Source organism: Eulemur rufifrons, chromosome 30 (assembly GCF_041146395.1).
Source record: "Eulemur rufifrons isolate Redbay chromosome 30, OSU_ERuf_1, whole genome shotgun sequence".
NCBI classification, from domain to species: Eukaryota; Metazoa; Chordata; class Mammalia; order Primates; family Lemuridae; genus Eulemur; species Eulemur rufifrons.
In genome coordinates, this window is record NC_091012.1 from 15,780,184 (window position 1) to 15,797,598 (window position 17,415).

General features: G+C 40.1%; 1 protein-coding gene across 1 annotated transcript in view; it reads right to left on the reverse strand.

Moving 5' to 3' along the window:
* Nucleotides 1–2,679: 2,679 nt before the first annotated feature.
* Nucleotides 2,680–17,415, reverse strand: part of LOC138378783 (zinc finger protein 679-like) — a 45,351-nt gene continuing 30,615 nt past the window's right edge. Inside the window, exon 5 of the mRNA XM_069464142.1 lies at nucleotides 2,680–2,910. Within this exon, the coding sequence (XP_069320243.1) occupies nucleotides 2,680–2,910 (231 nt within the window). The remainder of the gene's footprint in view (nucleotides 2,911–17,415) is intronic.

Genomic DNA, 17,415 nt, shown 5'->3' on the forward strand with positions numbered 1-17,415 from the left:
CACTTAAGACTATGTCCTTTAACACAGTTAAGGTAACTGATATCAGACATGTTCATTTAAAACTTGCCATTGACTCTGATCATACATCACTCCATTGCTAGCCACGTTGTGTTTCGTTCTCCACTACTGGGGTTATTAAGGCGAATATAACGATAAGCAGGTATTTTCGGGGTCTCGTCCGGCACTCCTGCCACCCAAGGAAAAGAAATTGGGAAGTTATGGGAAATAACCGACATGGGAAAATGAAACATTGACGTTATAACTAGATCTATGACTCGCTACATGGCACAATGTGGAGAGATTATTTCATCAGTTTCTTCCAATATTCCACAGTGCATCAAATAAAAGCATCACCTCTCATTAGTAATGGTGCCATTGTCAGTGGCATTCTCTTCACATCAACAATTCAAAGGGGCAAGTAATCTATGGAGCTGAATCACACTCAAGACTTAGGTAACATCCTGTATCTGAGAACAAGGCAGTAAACAACAGGAGTGCCACTCACTGTCTGACAGTTCCTGCTGTAAAACTTATATGGTTTATGAAAAGTGTCTTCACCTACAAATATCTCCTAAAACATACCTTCAAATCTCTCCAGCATATTCTGGAACTCATTCCTGTGAAGACATTGCATTTACTTTTACATTGTGGGTCAGTGAAATACCATGTGTGCATTAGAAGAAATGCCTTCTGCCAAGCGCTTTACATACAACAAGTGCCACATGAGTGGAAGCTGATTTTCCTTAATTACTTTACTACCAGGCAAAAATGACTCTGAACACATTACCACATATCTTGCTCAAGAGTGACTGAAAAGGGGCTGTTTTCTCAACCGTCACCAATTGCTGGATAGTTTGCTGCATAGAAAGCAAAAAAGACAAAGATGTTTAAAGGAAGGACGTGGGAGGCATGTCGTATTGGTGGAATTCCTGGGCTCTTGGACACCAAGAGCTGCAAAGAAGACCTACAGGTGGAACCGTTTAGGTGCAGGTCGCGTGAAATGAGACCAGGGTCTGAGACCATTTCACCGAGGCACTTCTGCAAACCTTTGGGCATTACAGTCACGGCAAACCATGTACTGCCTATCAGACACGTTGGAAGCAAGGGCTGTACCCGTCCAGAAGAGCTGGGCTAAGAGCTTCTGTAACTCTGCTGGGGGAGGGAGCATGAACCTGCTTTAGAAAAAAACCTGGGGCTCTGGTGCGTTTGCATGGTGGAATCCAAAGCAATCACGGGGCCCTGGGCCGCCCACATGCTTGGCCTGCCAAGAGACGAGACAGACTGTGCCCTCGGAGGGGAACAGGCTTCGGGGAGCCCCTTGACCAGCCCGCTGCCCCTCTGTGCACTTTTACGATCCATGCTGAATGTCATAGGCTGCCATAAGCTGAGCCTCCACTGGGGCCTTGGCAGCGCTCCTCCTAACGCGCTTCCTTCCCGGAGGCGCCATGGCTGGCTGTCTTCAGAAGCTAGAGATGACTCCTGACCCTTGTGAGTGCAAAGACATACTACAGAAATGGGGACAGGTTCAGTGAGAGCCCGCGGGTGAGGGCGAGGGTCTCCAGGTTCAACAAGGGTGGGGCTGGCTCACCCTCCTGCCTCTTGTCACAGCAGGAGGGGACGAGGAAAATTATGCTAGCGCCCGGTCCCATCTTGTCCCGGGCTGTGGCTAAAGAGCACGCCCCTGTCCCTCACACTCCAACTTCAGTCCCCTCTGCCCGCCCCTCACGGTGCCCTTGGAACAAAGTGGGACCCTGGCCCTTGGGGTCACAGGGACGCAGTGTCTGCTGGTCGGTCAGGGGGCACTGACCATGCGGAGTGACTGCGTATCCTTCGTCCTCTGGATGGGAAATGAACTGATCTGCACTTGTTTGGGACACTCAGGGGCGGGCCCTGCCCACTAGCCATGGTGAATTCCAGAGGGACCCCAGGTGACCCGGGTGTCCGGTTCTGACCCTAGTCGGGCACGAAGGACAGCTCCAGGCTGGGCCCACCACGTACCTTACATCCACAACAGACACACGCAGAGCACTGCAATGAGCCTCAGAGGACCTGGGGACCCTCAGGCCCGCCCTCCGGACAGCTCTCAGGGACCTCGCGGAGACCCCGGCCTCAGGTGACGCTGGGGACATTTCCTTAGAGTCAGCCCAGGCCTTGCTGGGCTCCACACCCTCGTCCCCTGGGGCCACCGGGCCATGCCTCCCCTGCCTCCCCACCCAGTAACGCCTCACCTGACTGACCCGGAGGGCTGCCCCTCAGAGGACGAGGGCGACCGGGGCACCAGGAGGACGACGCTCCTCTGAGGGCCTGTGTCCACGTGATAGCAGCCGGCTTCGCTGATTGGCCGGCGTGGCTTGCGTTTGGGATGCGAAGCAGCGAGGAGCCACACCCCCTGCAGGGAGGCGGTCCACTGGTGGGACCGCTCAGGGTAGCTGGGCCCTGAACAGGGGCTCCCCAGGTCCTGGTCCTGGGCAGCAATGACAAGGGGCCGCTCCCCAGTGCCTCGCCTCTGGGCTCCTTCTAGCTGGCCCTTGCCCTGCGCGAGGAGCAGCCATCACCCTGAAGGTGGAGGCTCAGTCACCCCCACCCGTGGCCGTGTGCATTCTGCACACATGCCTGTACCGTTACCCGCCGTGGTTTGGTGTCCCACGGGTCGGACATTGCTGGAGATGGTCTCCTGTTCTAGGTATGATTCCGCCACTTGCTGGCTGACTCCACAGTGTGTCCCCCACAGAGCCTGCTTTCCTTCCCCTGCCCCAGCGTGGACCACCCTGGGGCTCCTCCAGCCGGCATGTGGCGGTTCCTGGCCCGCTGACCTCTGGGCAGGGCTCTTGCAGAGCAGGCGCCGCTCTCGTTGAGAGCAAATGTTAGTTTCCAAGCATGTTCACCAGAAGAAGGAGGAGGGCATTGTCGCTTTACATTGAATGAAATAGAACAGCCTTATGATTCAGCTTAGAGTTAATAACTAAATTGTTACACGAAGGTAGACATTGTAACATTTTACATGGCATTCTATAATGAATAATAGCATTCAACCCTTTTAAGTAATTACAATCTTTTCTAAGGTAAGATTTGTTAAATATTGACTCATATGTATCTCTTTCCGATTCATGTGAATACAAAATGTTTGTAGACTCTATGGTTTTATTTCCACATGTAAGGATTCTGGAACTTCCTACTGCATCCTAAGAACAAAATGAAAATGTGAACAGACAAAATCAAGGACATTTATTTGACCCATAAGAGATAGCATTACACAGGGCAAACCACTACCTCCACGATTGCATAGGCAGACACATACACCGAGTTATGTCTTACCTGAGCAGGGACTCATGAGTGGAAACTGCCAAAGGAACCAATGCCAGGATAGGAAATCCTGGCCTGTAATTGGCTAATTGCTGGAGGCTTTGTGTGGGCAACTCTAATTGTTCAAACCTCCAGGGAGCCCAGTCATGAAGAACCCCTCACAATAGTGCCAGATTTACCTCCATGAGCTCAGCCAGGTACCCACAGCAGGTATGCCAGGAAAATCCGCTCATACTTCCAGCCAGGGTCGGGTGGGGAAGGAACAGTTTTTAAATATGCTAAGGCACTTTGTTCTCCTTAACAAGGCCTACCCTCAGGAGGAAATAGTTAACAAGGATCCCACCTGTTGGGGTATTTTCAGAGCCAAACCAAAGAGGAGGAGGAAGATACCCAACTACAGTCAACACTAGCCTTCCAGGAGAAGGGAAATACAGAACTCCAGCTTGCTCTACCCATCCTGTTTCACCTATGAGGGAAGAAAACACCAGGAAACTTCTGTGAAGTTTCCAGTACAGGGGCACCGGCTCAGTAACCACTGACACGTAATCACAGCACGCTAGAACAATTCCCTTCCCCCACACTGTACCATCACATGACTAAAGGCCTATTTGAATTAGTCACTCTTATCTGGTACATCATGCCTGGCTATCTTACAAGGTGTACTAGAAGGCAGAACACATGGTTTGAAGAGACAGAGCAAGCATCCGATCAGACATGGCAGGGATGGTGTAACTATAAGGCTGGGAATTTAAAACAACTATGATTAAAATGCTGAGGGTGCTACTAGATAAAACATAAAGTGTCCAAAAGAAGATGGCCATTGTACACTGAGAGCTGGAAATCCTAAGAAAAAAACAAAAGGAAATGCTAGAGATCAAAGCCCTATAACACAAATGAAGAATGCCTTTGATGGCCTTGTTAGGAGATGCACATGGCTGAGGAAAGAAGCTCTGAGCTTGAAGTTAGATCAATGGAAACATCAAAACTGAAAAGCAAATAGAACAAAGACTCAAGAAAATAACAGAAGAGAATAACTATAGACTGTGGGGCATACAAAACATGTAACTGTGCATAATGGAAATATAAGGAGAAGAAAGGGGAAAATGATTAGGAAAAAATGAAAAAATAATGACTTAAAACTTTCCAGAATTAATATCAACCACCAAATTACACATCCAGTAAGCTCATAGAACACCAGGCAGGATAAATTCTAAGCAAACAAAAATATGCTACACCTAGGCATATCGTCAAACAGCAGAAAATCAAAGACAAAGAGAAAATCCCAAAAGAAGACAGACGGTGACAAACCATGTGATGTACAGAGGAACAAAGATAGGAATCACGGCAGAGGTCTCAGAAACCGTGCAAGCAAGAAGGGAATGGACTGAAATATTTACAGTGTTGAGAAGAAAAAGGACCCAACATACAATTCTTTGCCCTGTGAAATAAAGAATTCCTCAGATAAACAAAAATTAAGGGAATTTGATGGCTGTGGAAGACATGGGGGAAAATTTCTTTAGAGAGAAGAAATATGATATAGGTCACAAACTGAGGTCTGCATTAAGATACTAAGAGCATCAAAGGAGATATATGTTAAAGTAAAATAAAAACTTATGTTTTTCTTATTCTTAATTTAAATCACATCTAACAGCTTGCCCACAAGCGTACCAAATGTATTCCATTACATATGCTACTGTTTATATCATATTTCCTCATTTATAAGTGAAGTGGATTACAGCAATTCCATATGCAATGCTTCAGTGAAGGAATTACACTCGTGTATAAGTGAAATGAATGACAGCAATGATACAAGTGACAGGTAGGAGGAATTAGGATTCTTTTATTGCAGGGTACTCACACAACCCATGAGGTGGTGCAGACTTATTTGAAAGTAAACTTAGATTGTTTGTGAACATATATTGCAAATTCTAGGGCAACCACTGAAAAAGGTAACAAAAGAAGTATAACTGATATGCTAAGAAAGGAGAGAAAATGTAATCATACAAAATGCTCCACTTAAAACCACAAAAGACAGATGAAGAGTGGAAGACAAAAATAGGAACAAAGAACAAAGGCAAAAATGGAAAACTGTAACATATGTGGTAGCTGTTTATCCAAGTATATCAATAATCACTTGGAATATCAATGGACTGAATATATCAATTAAAAACAGACATTGTCCCAGGTGATAAAAAAACAGACCCCACTATATTTTGTCTACAGGAAATCCACTTTAAATATAAATACACCTATATGTTAGAAGTAAATAAAGTATACAATGTTAACACTAATAAATAAAAGCAGAAATAGCTGGGTTAATTTCAGATAGACCGGGCCTCAAAGCAAGGAAAGTTATCAGAGATAAAGAAGGCCAGTACGTAATGGCAAAGGGACCAATTCTCCAAGAAGATATAACAATCATTGAAGTGTAAGTGCCTAACAACTATATAGTGTATATACTTTGCCCTGGTGACTAGTTAACTAGAGAGATAACTAGTTGAAGCCAGGGACTAAAAAAACACATTCTTTGCAAATCAAAACCACAATGAGATATCACTTAACCCCAGTGAGAATGGCCTTTATCAAAAATCCCAAAACAACACATGTTGGCGTGGGTGTGGAGAGACAGGAACACTAATACACTGCTGGTGGGACTGCAAACTAGTGCAACCCCTGTGGAAAGCATTGTGGAGGTATCTTAAACAGATTCAAGTAGACCTGCCATTTGACCCAGCAATCCCATTACTGGGCATATACCCAAAGGAAAAAAGGTCATTCTGTAACAAAGGCACATGTACCCAAATGTTTATAGCAGCACAATTCACAATAGCAAAGATGTGGAAACAACCCAAATGCCCATCAATACATGATTGGATTAGTAAACTGTGGTATATGTATACCATGGAATATTACTCAGCTATAAGGAATGATGAAGATACGACATCTCTATGGTTCTCCTGGAGAGAGTTGGAACCCATTATATTAAGTGAATGGAAAAACAAGCATCACATGTACTCACCAGAAAATTGGTTTCCCTGATCATCACCTAAATACAAATCTGGGAACGACACCAATTGGACATCAGACTGAGGTGGGGGGTGGGGGAGGGGATGGGGGTATGCCTACACAATGAGTGCATTGCGCACCGTTTGGGGAGTGGTAACACTTGAAGGTGCTGACTCTGGAAGGGGGGGTGGGGAAAAAATATGAAACTATTGTTTTTAACTTGCAAAAAAAAAAAAAGAAAATATATGGTATATATAAAAAAAAACACATTCTTTTCAAAACTACTTTTTTAATTTCTTGTTCAGATAATGTGCTAACAGCCTAGATAGTCAAACTGCATGAGGCAAAGCCTGATAGAACTACAAGGAGAAATAGGTGGATCCACTATATCATGGTTGGAGACTTCAACGTCCTCTGTCAGAAATAGCCAGACCCAGCAGGTGGAAAGTCCAGAAGGACACAGTTGAACCCAACCACACCATCCATCAATTGGACCGAATTGACATCTACAGAGGACGTCATCCAACAGTAGCAGCATACACATTCTTCTCACGGTCACGTGGAATAGTAGAATCTGCTCAACTAGAGGTCCTTATTTCATTTTCAATAATGCGATAGGGGTATAAGTGTATATCTAGTAGTGCCTAGGCAATTACTAGAGATACTGAAAATAACTAGAAAAATGATTTAAAGAGAGGAATTTGAAATCAATTTCCTCTCAAACTTTTGTTTTTCTTGTTGAAATAAGGAACAATTCCTATAGATATGTACCATTGCCTAAGCAAACAGGCAAGTAGAGATAACTGGAACAATAGGTGAAAGGCAGGAAGAGGATAACTTGTTCCTGTCAAATATTAGTTCATTTCTGTCAACTTAAGTAATCTGTTCAGTATATTGGGTGTACCTAGTTATGTGGAAACACCTGAGGTATCTGCAGTAACCTGTTGAGCCTGGAAGCACAAATTCACATTCTTCTTGACTCCGAAAGAATGAGAGCACAGAACTCTAGATAGATGAGTGTTACCCAGGGGAACAATTGACAAGGAATAACTGGTGATAACACAAGGGTTATGTGATGGCGGGAAAAGGAAATCCCATCCTTTTCAGTCCATTTTTCTTCTTTTAGGAATAATGAATTATTACCACAGATATGTCATCATAAATATGGAAATAGCAACCTGGAAAACTAGAAATACAAGGATTATCTAGATAAATAGTTGATTCCAGGAAACTGAATAGTCATCTTTTTTTTTTGTATGTGGTTGACTAGTCTTTTTTCTTTTTCAGCTTTATTGAGATATAATTATAAGTAAAATATTATATTTATTTAAAGTGTACAATGTAATGTTTTGATGTACATATTCATTTTGAAATGATCACAGCAACCAAGCTGTTTAACATACTCATCCTCTCATGTATTTACCATTTTCTTTCCTTTCCCTTTTTTTGTAGTGAGAACACCTAAGGTCTACCGTCTTAGTGACATTTAAGTGCACAATATGGTGTTTTTAATTATAACCAAGGGGCAAAAGTTGCAGGTATTTACGTTTGGGGGATCTAATGTAAAGCATGGGGATTAGAGTTTATAATTACCATTTCTTCTTCACTCAAAATTCTTATATCCCGTTAGAAATGTTACTTCAAATATTATATAGTGTATATAATTTGCCTTGGTGAATAGTTAACTATAGAGATAACTATAATAGTTGAATCCAGGGACTAGAAAAACACATTCTTTTCAAAACTACTTTTTATGTCTTGTTCAAATAATGTGCTAACGCTCTAGATAGTTAGTGGTGCCTAAGTAACTATTTGAATACTACCTAAACATAAATGGAGATAAACAGAATGAATAGTATAAGTAAGGAAACTGAAAAACATTTTCTTCTAAAATCATACTTTTATTCTTTCTAACAAAAGTCAGTACTAGAGATACCAAGTGGTAGTAGCTAACATGATTACTAGAGCCAAGTAGAAATAATGAGGACAATAGGTTAAATAAGATTTTGAAAGTACTTTCCTTAATTCTTAATTTTTATATCATTGAAATACAGTGCTATTATTCTATATATTAATAATTAGGGGTACCTCAATCACTAGTTAGCTAAAGCTAACTAGTTCAAGGGAGGTAGTAGAAAGCACTTTAGTCTCAACTCTAGCTTCCCATATCAGCATGAAATAATATATTGGTGACAAACAGAATTAGCCATACTTAGTGAAACTAATTTATTGGATATAAGGCATTCATACCTTATATAAAAATTAACTCAAAATGGATTAACATTAAATGTAATACCAGAAACTGTATAACGTCTAGAATAAAGCATAGGGAACAATCTCTTTGACATTAGCCCTAGTAATGATTTTTTTTGTTATATCACACCAAAATAGTACAGGCAATAAAAGCAAAACCAAAACAAGTAAGACTACATCAGGCTAAGATGTTTCTGCACAGTAAAAGAGAAACAAAACAAAACAAAACAAACAAACATAAAAGAGCAACCCAAGGATTGGGAGAAAATATATTTGATGAATGTAATGTTTAAAATATATGAGGATCTCTACTCAGTAACACACCAAAAAAAGGGTAAATGTGACTTAAAATATGCAAAGACCTAAGTAGGTATTTCTCCACTGAGGACAGAAAAATGGCAAATAAGTTTATGAGAAGATGCTCAACATCATTATTCATCAGGTAAATGCAAGTGAAACCACAATGAGATATCACCTCACACCTGTTATGACTATTATCAAAAAGTCAAGAGATAATAAATGTTGCCAAAGGTGAGGACAAAAGGAAACTCTTGTACAATGCCAGAGGAAATGTAAATTGATCCAGCCATTATCAAAAGCAGTATGGAGGCTCCTCAAATATTAAAAACAGAAGTACCATACAATCCTTCCATCTCACTTCTGGGTGCATGTCCAAAAGAAATGAAATCAGTAATACAAAGACATATCTGTTCTCCTACATTTGCAGCAGATTATTCATGATATATAGTAGAATATTGTTTAGCCATAAGAAAAAAGGTAACCCTGACATTTATGACAACATGGATGGATGAACCAGATGGAAATTATGGTAAGTGAAATAAAATGGAGAAATACACTTACTATATGATATGAGCTATTTGTAGAATCTAAAAAAGTAGAGATCATAGAAGTAGAGAGTAGAATGGTGGGTGCCAACAGTGTCAGGGTGTGGTAAAAATTGGGAGATGTTTGTCAAAGAGTACAAACTTTCAGTTATAAGAGATGAATAAACTCTGGGGATATAATGTACAGCATTGTGAATATGGTTAATAGTGCTGTATTGTACACTTGAGATTAAGTAATACTCTCTTAAATAGGTTAAGAGAATAGACCTTAAGTGTTCTCACTCCCCAAAATTTGGCAACTATGTGATATTATCGATGTGCTAGGTTCATTGTGTTAATCATTACACAATATATACATATGTCAAGTCATCAAGATGTACATGTCCGAAACATAAAATTTATATTAGGATTTATTAAAAATTCCACATGTCAGGAAGAAAGAAATGAATGAATAAACAAAGGAACATAGAGGACACATTCTCGGTAAGTTGCATACTTAAATAAACAAAATTGTAATTTTATAATTATTAAGATATAAGGTAAGAGTCAAAATGTTACTATATACTGGAGAATATTCTAAGCTTCCCATAGACCATTTTTAGTTAAGAACTCTATATGGAAAGTAGCACATTAAACTATTTTATACATGTGGAAATTGTACACACACAGTTTAAATTTCCAATCTTAGTTCAAGCTAGGAAAAAGGAACTGTTAATGTAAAATGTATGATTAGATTTTTAAAATGAATATTTAAAAATCAAATATCTAATAATTTTATGTGCAATTTAATATTTAATTAAAGGATGATGCTTTGTACTCTGATGAAATTACAGAGTCTCCATTTCTGTAGAATCACCTTTGAAACCTCCATAGGATTGGAAATTAATAAAACAGAAAATATTTGATGTCTGTCTACAGTATTTTGGGGACTTCTGAACCAAATCTCACTATGTCCACCACTATGTGCACACACTTCTGACAAGAGGCAAAAACACAACTTAAAAAATGGTTTAACATAGAGGTAGTCAGAAAAATGCACAGATTTCCCCAGCTACCCCAAGGGAATGGATGAGTGGATCATGTAGGCCCTCACAGGCCAAGGGGAGGACTTTGGCTCTCACTGTGAATAGATGAAGGAAGGATCACTGAAGGGCAAAGGCAATCCTCAGATAATACTTTTCACAATCTTAAGGAGAACTAATACTCAGATAATTTAAGAGTATGGGGATGGGGGTATAACTACATGATGAGTGCAATGCACACTGTCTGGGGAATGGACATGCCCGAAGTTCTGACTTGCGGGGATGGGCAGGACATGGGCAATATATATAACCTGAACTTTTGTACCCCCATAATAAGCTGAAATTAAAAAAAAAAGTATGAGAAAGAAGATGTCCTTCTATAAGAACAAGAGAAATAAACCTAGGCTTCTCAAAAATGTGTTTCATTACACCAGAGCTTCTTAATCCACACTTTAAGGTCTGGCTTCCTCCTTGACATTTGGACCTATCACTTATGTCATCTACTTCCTTCATTCACTCCCACTTACTTGGGTGCTTGGATACTGTTTCCTCTCTCTTCACATTGCAGGGCTCTTTCATTTGTGTCAAAAAGGTGACTAGGTCCAGCTTAGAGACAGCAAGTTCTATTTTATTAAAAAAATGACACATGAATTTTGCTTGGGGTTCTTCAATTTTCAACTTAGTATTCTAATCATTAGAGAAGAGAGAATATTCTACAAAATTATTTTCCTAAATGCCATTTCCTGACAGCTCCTGTGAGATATCTAGGAAGGCCAATCTCACTGGAGTTAAGTGATATCTCATTGTGGTTTTGATTTGCATTTCCCTGATGATTAGAGATGTTGAACATTTTTTCATATGTTTGTTAGCTATTTTTATCTCTTCTTTTGAAAAATTTCTATTCATGTCCTTTGCCCACTTTTTGATAGGGTTGTTCGATTTTTTCTTGCTGATTTTCCTGAGTTCTAAATAGATTCTTGTTATCAGTCCTTTATCTGATGTGTAGTATGTGAAAATTTTTTCCCATTCTGTAGGTTGTCTGTTTACTTTCATGACTATTTCTTTGGCTGTGCAGAAGCTTTTTAATTTGATCAGGTCCCATTTATTTATTTTTGTTGTTGCTGTGATTGCCTTAGGGGTCTTCCTCATAAATTCTTTGCCTAGGCCAATGTCTCCAAGAGTCTTTCCTACATTTTCTTCTAGAATTCTAATAGTTTCCCACCTAAGGTTTAAGTCTATTATCCACCGTGACCTGATTTTTGTGAGAGGTGAAAGCTGTGTATCCTGTTTCAGTCTTCTACATATGGCTATCCAGTTTTCCCAGCACCATTTATTGAATAAGGAATCTTTTCCCCAGAGTATGTTTTTGTCTGCTTTGTCAAAGCTTAGATGGCTATATGAGGATGGTTTTATATTTGGATTTTCTGTCCTATTCCACTGGTCTGTGTCCCCGCACTTGTGCCAATACTAAGCAGTTTTAATAATCACAGCCTTGTAGTATAGCTTGAAGTCTGGCAAATTAATACCTCCCATTTTGTTTTTGTTGCTTAAAATTGCTTTTGCTAAACGGGGTCTTCTCTGGTTCCATACGAAGTGTAAAATTATTTTTTCTATATCTGTCAAAAATGATGTTGGTAATTTAATAGGGATTGCATTGAATCTGTAGATAACTTTGGGGACTGTAAACTAGTGCAACCCCCATGGAAAACAATATGGAGATACCTTAAACAGATTCAAATAGACCTACCATTCGATCCAGCAATCCCATTATTGGGCATCTACCCGGAAGAACAAAAGTCATTCTATAAAAAAAACACCTGCACCTGAATGTTTATAGCAGCACAATTTACAATTGCAAAGATGTGGAAACAACCCAAATGCCCATCAGTTCATGAATGGATTAGCAAAATGTGGTATATGTATACCATGGAATATTACTCAGCTATAAGAAATAACAGTGATATCGCATTCTTTGGTTCTCCTGGAGAGAGTTGGAACCCATTCTATTAAGTGAAGTATCCCAAGAATGGAAAAATAAGCACCACGTGTACTCACCAGCAAACTGGTTTCCCTGAGTGCACGTTTGGGAATAACACCACTTGGGTATCAGACAGGTGGGGGATGGGGGGAAGGGATGGGTGTATACCTACTTGATGAGTGCGATGCACACTGTCTGGGGAATGGACACACTTGAAGTTCTGACTAGGGGGATGGGGGTGGGGGAAGGGGATGGGTGTATACCTACGTGATGAGTGTGATGTGCACTGTCTAGGGAATGGACACGCTTGAAGCTCAGACTTGGGGGGATGGGGGGGCATGGGCAATATATATAACCTCAAATTTTGTACCCCCATAATGAGCTGAAATTAAAAAAAAAATAGATATCTAGGAAGCATTTTAAATTTGTGGATTCTGTGCTTTACTTTCAAGTATGACTGAATCAAAAATAAAGAGGAGGAACTGGATTTTAAGGTGTAGACTATATTTGATATCACTGGATTTCTAGAATCACCACTAGAGTTTTACAACTTGCAAATTATCTCAAAAAAGAAGGTAAATACTGAGGTCCAACAAAGTCTTTTTTTGTATATTAAAAAAAAACCCATATTTTTTTTTCTGAAAGGAATTATCTGAAACTCATTCATACAAAGCACAAGCTCCCAAGACACATTCTGCAAAGGAAAGAAAGGAAACCCTTGAGGTATGTGAGATATTCTGGATGTATGATATTCTCACCCCCAGAGACCAGGTTTCTGTAGTTCTCTAACATCACATCCCTATACAGATTCTGCTGAGCAGTGTCCAGGCATTTCCACTCCTTGGAGAAAATTCTATGACCACATCCCTGAATGTCAATACTTTCTGAAATAAAAATAAATAAATAACACATTGACCGTGTGGCCATGGGCAGAGTTTTTGGAGTCCAGGTATTTCCACACCTCCAGAGAGAATTCTATGGCCACATAAATAAATGTCAACAGTCTCTGAAAAAAAAATCAAAAATAAGTAAATAAATGACCATGTGTCCATCGGCAGAGTTCTTAATTTGACCCAACATAAAATGAAGGAGTTAAGAATACTGGCTCTGACATATATTAGTGACCCGAATTACACAAGAAGATATGTTTTAACACACTAATATTCCTTAAGGCATTCTCTACCTCTGTGGAAACAGAATGACATAAGATCCACAAAATTAGTGTAAACGCTATGCTTATATAGAATACAACATATAAAACTAAAGCATCAACACAGGAATATACATTTTTGAGTGCTATATTTTCGTCATACAGAAACAGTTATGTCTATTCCTCACACGGAAAAGTCATGTTGAATTACAAGCACATTTTTCAAATTTTATTGGGTTCAACAATGAACTGGAGATCTTGTTATAAGGCAGATTCTGCTTCAGGAGATCTGGGTGACGCCTGACACTTGGCATTTCTAACAAGCTCACTGGAGATGCCAAGGCCTCAGGTCTAAAAGCCACAGTTTTGATCAGCAGAGGTAGAACACTGAGGGAAGAATTCATGGATGGCATGGAATTGAGAGTCTTCTGAAATATACAGATAACATTATAGCAAGAATAGCAGCAATACTTATGAACGTTTACTATATACTAGATGTCATTCTAACAGTTTTTCACATGTTAATGCTTAAATCCACAAAATAATCTATGAGAAAAATAACAGTATTTTTCTTTTATGAGAATATTTTGCCCATTATTCAGTAAAGAATAGATCTTGGGTTTTACCCTAGTTTGTTTGACTTAGAATTTATCTCAAATGGACATAGAGTCCAACATACAGAGACAACCACAACAGAATGTTCAGAGCACATTTGATAGGTAAGAAGAGTAATGAAAACAAGGCAGCAGCACAAAATTGATCAAATAATGGTTACATTTAAGTCCACAAATACTTACAAATATTAAGTATATAAATATCAAAAGTGATAGAGTAGAACATTTTTGTACAAAAAATAAACATATTTAATTGTAAAAAAAATTATAAGTCTCTGTCAATGATTTTTTAAACATACCATGGAGACCACCACAAACAATGATATAAATTAAAATAAGAGATATTGTTCCTGGGCCTTGTATTTTTTTCCATGTTTTGTTTCATTTATTCTATGTGTCCTGTTGTATTTTAAAGTTTTAAGATGCTTGAATATATTACTTATATGTTCATTCTTGTTCCTTTTCTGTGAAAATACAGAGAAGTAATAACAAAACACGCTTGTGACAGAGGGGAGAATGAGAGAAATTCCTACAGGACTAAAGCATGACTGTTTTAAGTCTACCAATTTCGAAAGCAGTATTTCCAGTCAACAAATGAGATACTTTATTCTCCAAAGGAAGCTATGAAGAAATGGAAACTAAAAAGTAAGGGGGGGGTTTTACATTAAATGTGATGGTTTATACACACCACTCAGTAAATTCCCCCAAGATAGCATTAATGACAAAGAGAAAAATAATAAACTTTATAGTGAACTTTATAGTGAAGGAATCTTGCAGAGAGCTCCTTAACCAAGTGAATGAAGTTACTATCACCTGTAATGGGACAAATTGGTATCAGGTGTCAATGAACACAGATGGAGCATAATCACCACTGTGCTATGAATAGAAAGCATTAAATCATAATCTGAATCTAATCATAGAAAACAGAATCTGTGAGGGAGGACAGTCGTGATGGCACATCTTCAAATTGGCCGTGTGATCCTAACTGGAAGCCGGGGCTGAGAACCACTTAGCTGAGTCCTGTCTCTCAAGCTTCTATGTGCACATGAATCGTTTGGGATTCCATGCCTCACTCTAAGTAATATGGTTCTGCAGGTTTGCAAGGGGACTATGAATTGGCTTCTATAACAAATCCCTGTAATGCAGATGATGCTCTCCCTAGACCCATTACCAGTAGCATGCAGCTGGAGACAGCAGAAACAGCACACAGTCCCTTACACCCAACACTCTTATCACAATACAAATACTGTCCTGAAAGATCACATTCTTTGTTGGCCATTTAAAGTTTACAGAAGGCTGGAGAAGGCAGCAATGTCTGAGTGAGTCTACATTTGTAAAAGAACATGCACACATGTGTTAATGAAGTGTTTCCCAAGCAGGTGCCACGTGCTCACAAGCATGTTACAGAGCTCTGTGCTGGGGACATCACAGTGTGTGAGTTAATCTTCATAATAGCCAGGGAGTCAGGTACTAAGTATCCCCAAATTCCAGGCAGCATTCAGATGAAATACCCAGTCTTCGTACTTATCTTCTGTTTCCCTAACACTTATTTTAAGAAGGAAATATATAAAATAAAAGCTAAATATAGACAGATAGAAGCAATACAGAAAAGAAGAGTGGAGTGTAGTTCAGACAGATGTTTTATTGTTGAGTACATATTTACCTTATTATAACTTGTGAAGCAACTACCGGATCTGCAGGAATGAAGAACAGGTTGCTAGGTGGGATGTCTCTAGAAACACAGGTTTTAATGAGAAAAGAAATAAGGCCCCAAAATATAGTCCTTTGTTCCTATTTACCTGCTTTTGTGTTTTAAAAACTTGTGAGCACTAGCTTTGGAGACAGCAAGAGCAGCACCCAAAATATAATCTCTTCGAGTCAGTTCTGTGAGGGGAGATTCCAGTGTGGGGCCAACCTGGACGAGGCTCAGAAGAGGGTGGATCTGGGCAGGGTTGGGGCAGGGAGCAGGTCCAAGGCTTCTGATCTCTATACTGCTGGTTTGTTTCCAGTTCTGTCCTTCCTAATCCTGACCCAGAGAAATTTTACTCACAGAGTTTGTTTGATTTTCACTTTTTAAATTTTAGCCGTAACTATTTTATAAAATACAATAGCAAACTATTTAAACCAAACACCAAATTTTTCTAGGAAAATTACATAGAAGCTAAATATTTATCCTTAATGCAAAAGCTATAGAAATAATAATCATAATGATAAAGACAACACTTCTCTTCATGAATTGTCCTTCAGTGTTGACATCAGCACTCACAACAACATAAGGGAAGTGGTGCAAATGAAGCCCGAGTCCCCTGTACACCTCCCTTCTTGGCACTGAACACAAGATGCTAAGTGCAACCACTTACACATGTTTTCTAGACTGAAAGTTTCAGGACATTAAAGACCACGACTGCTTCATCTGGTTTTCTCATGGCCAGATAAAATGAAGGCAAGTGATTTATCTATCAGTTTGCATCTCCAGACCTCCTCCTTGTTCCTCACCCAAGGACCAAGACACTGGAGCAACTCCCATCTGGGCACCAACCAAGAAGATTCCTTCTGTGAGGGGAGAAAAAAACCCTAGTTTACTCCTTTCTCTCCCTCTGAGATGGAAAGAATTAAACCCTGTCATCAGCCTGAGCCCAGCCTGCATATGACGTCCCCAATATGTTAGTCTCTCAGGTCCTGGTATGAGAATCTCTAGTGACATGAGCCTGATGCCCCCATGGTGATCCAAGCAGGGGACACTCAGCTGACTCTGTGGGTCAGAAGAGAGAATAAACCTGCCCTGGTTAAGCAGCTGTCCCTGCATCATCTGTGTGCTACTACCTATCCATGACCAGCTAAGTCTGGGGCAGAAGGAAGAACAAGAATACCCTAATACCCAGTAACACAGTGGTTATGGCAGTGGATGTTTTATGGCCCTCCTCTCTGGCTGCTGAGGTGCTTGTTTACACATACAGATTCTGCCACCAGATTCTGTTTACACCAGGAAGCCTTCACAGTACTACAGCAGCTCACTGGACAAGATCTGGAAAACTCAGAGGGTGCACTCCAAAATGGGGCTTTAAGATACCTATGTTGCTCTCTCTCAGTGCAGAAAATGTCTCCCCTAGGTTTTCTGAGTATCCTCAACTCAAAGTCTGGCCCTGTCTTATGAATCCCAGGTTGGGGCTAGATCTTTTAGGCAGTTTTAAATGGGGTCAACCGGGCTTTGTATTCTTGGGTGTGTCAGTGAGGGGAGGGAAGC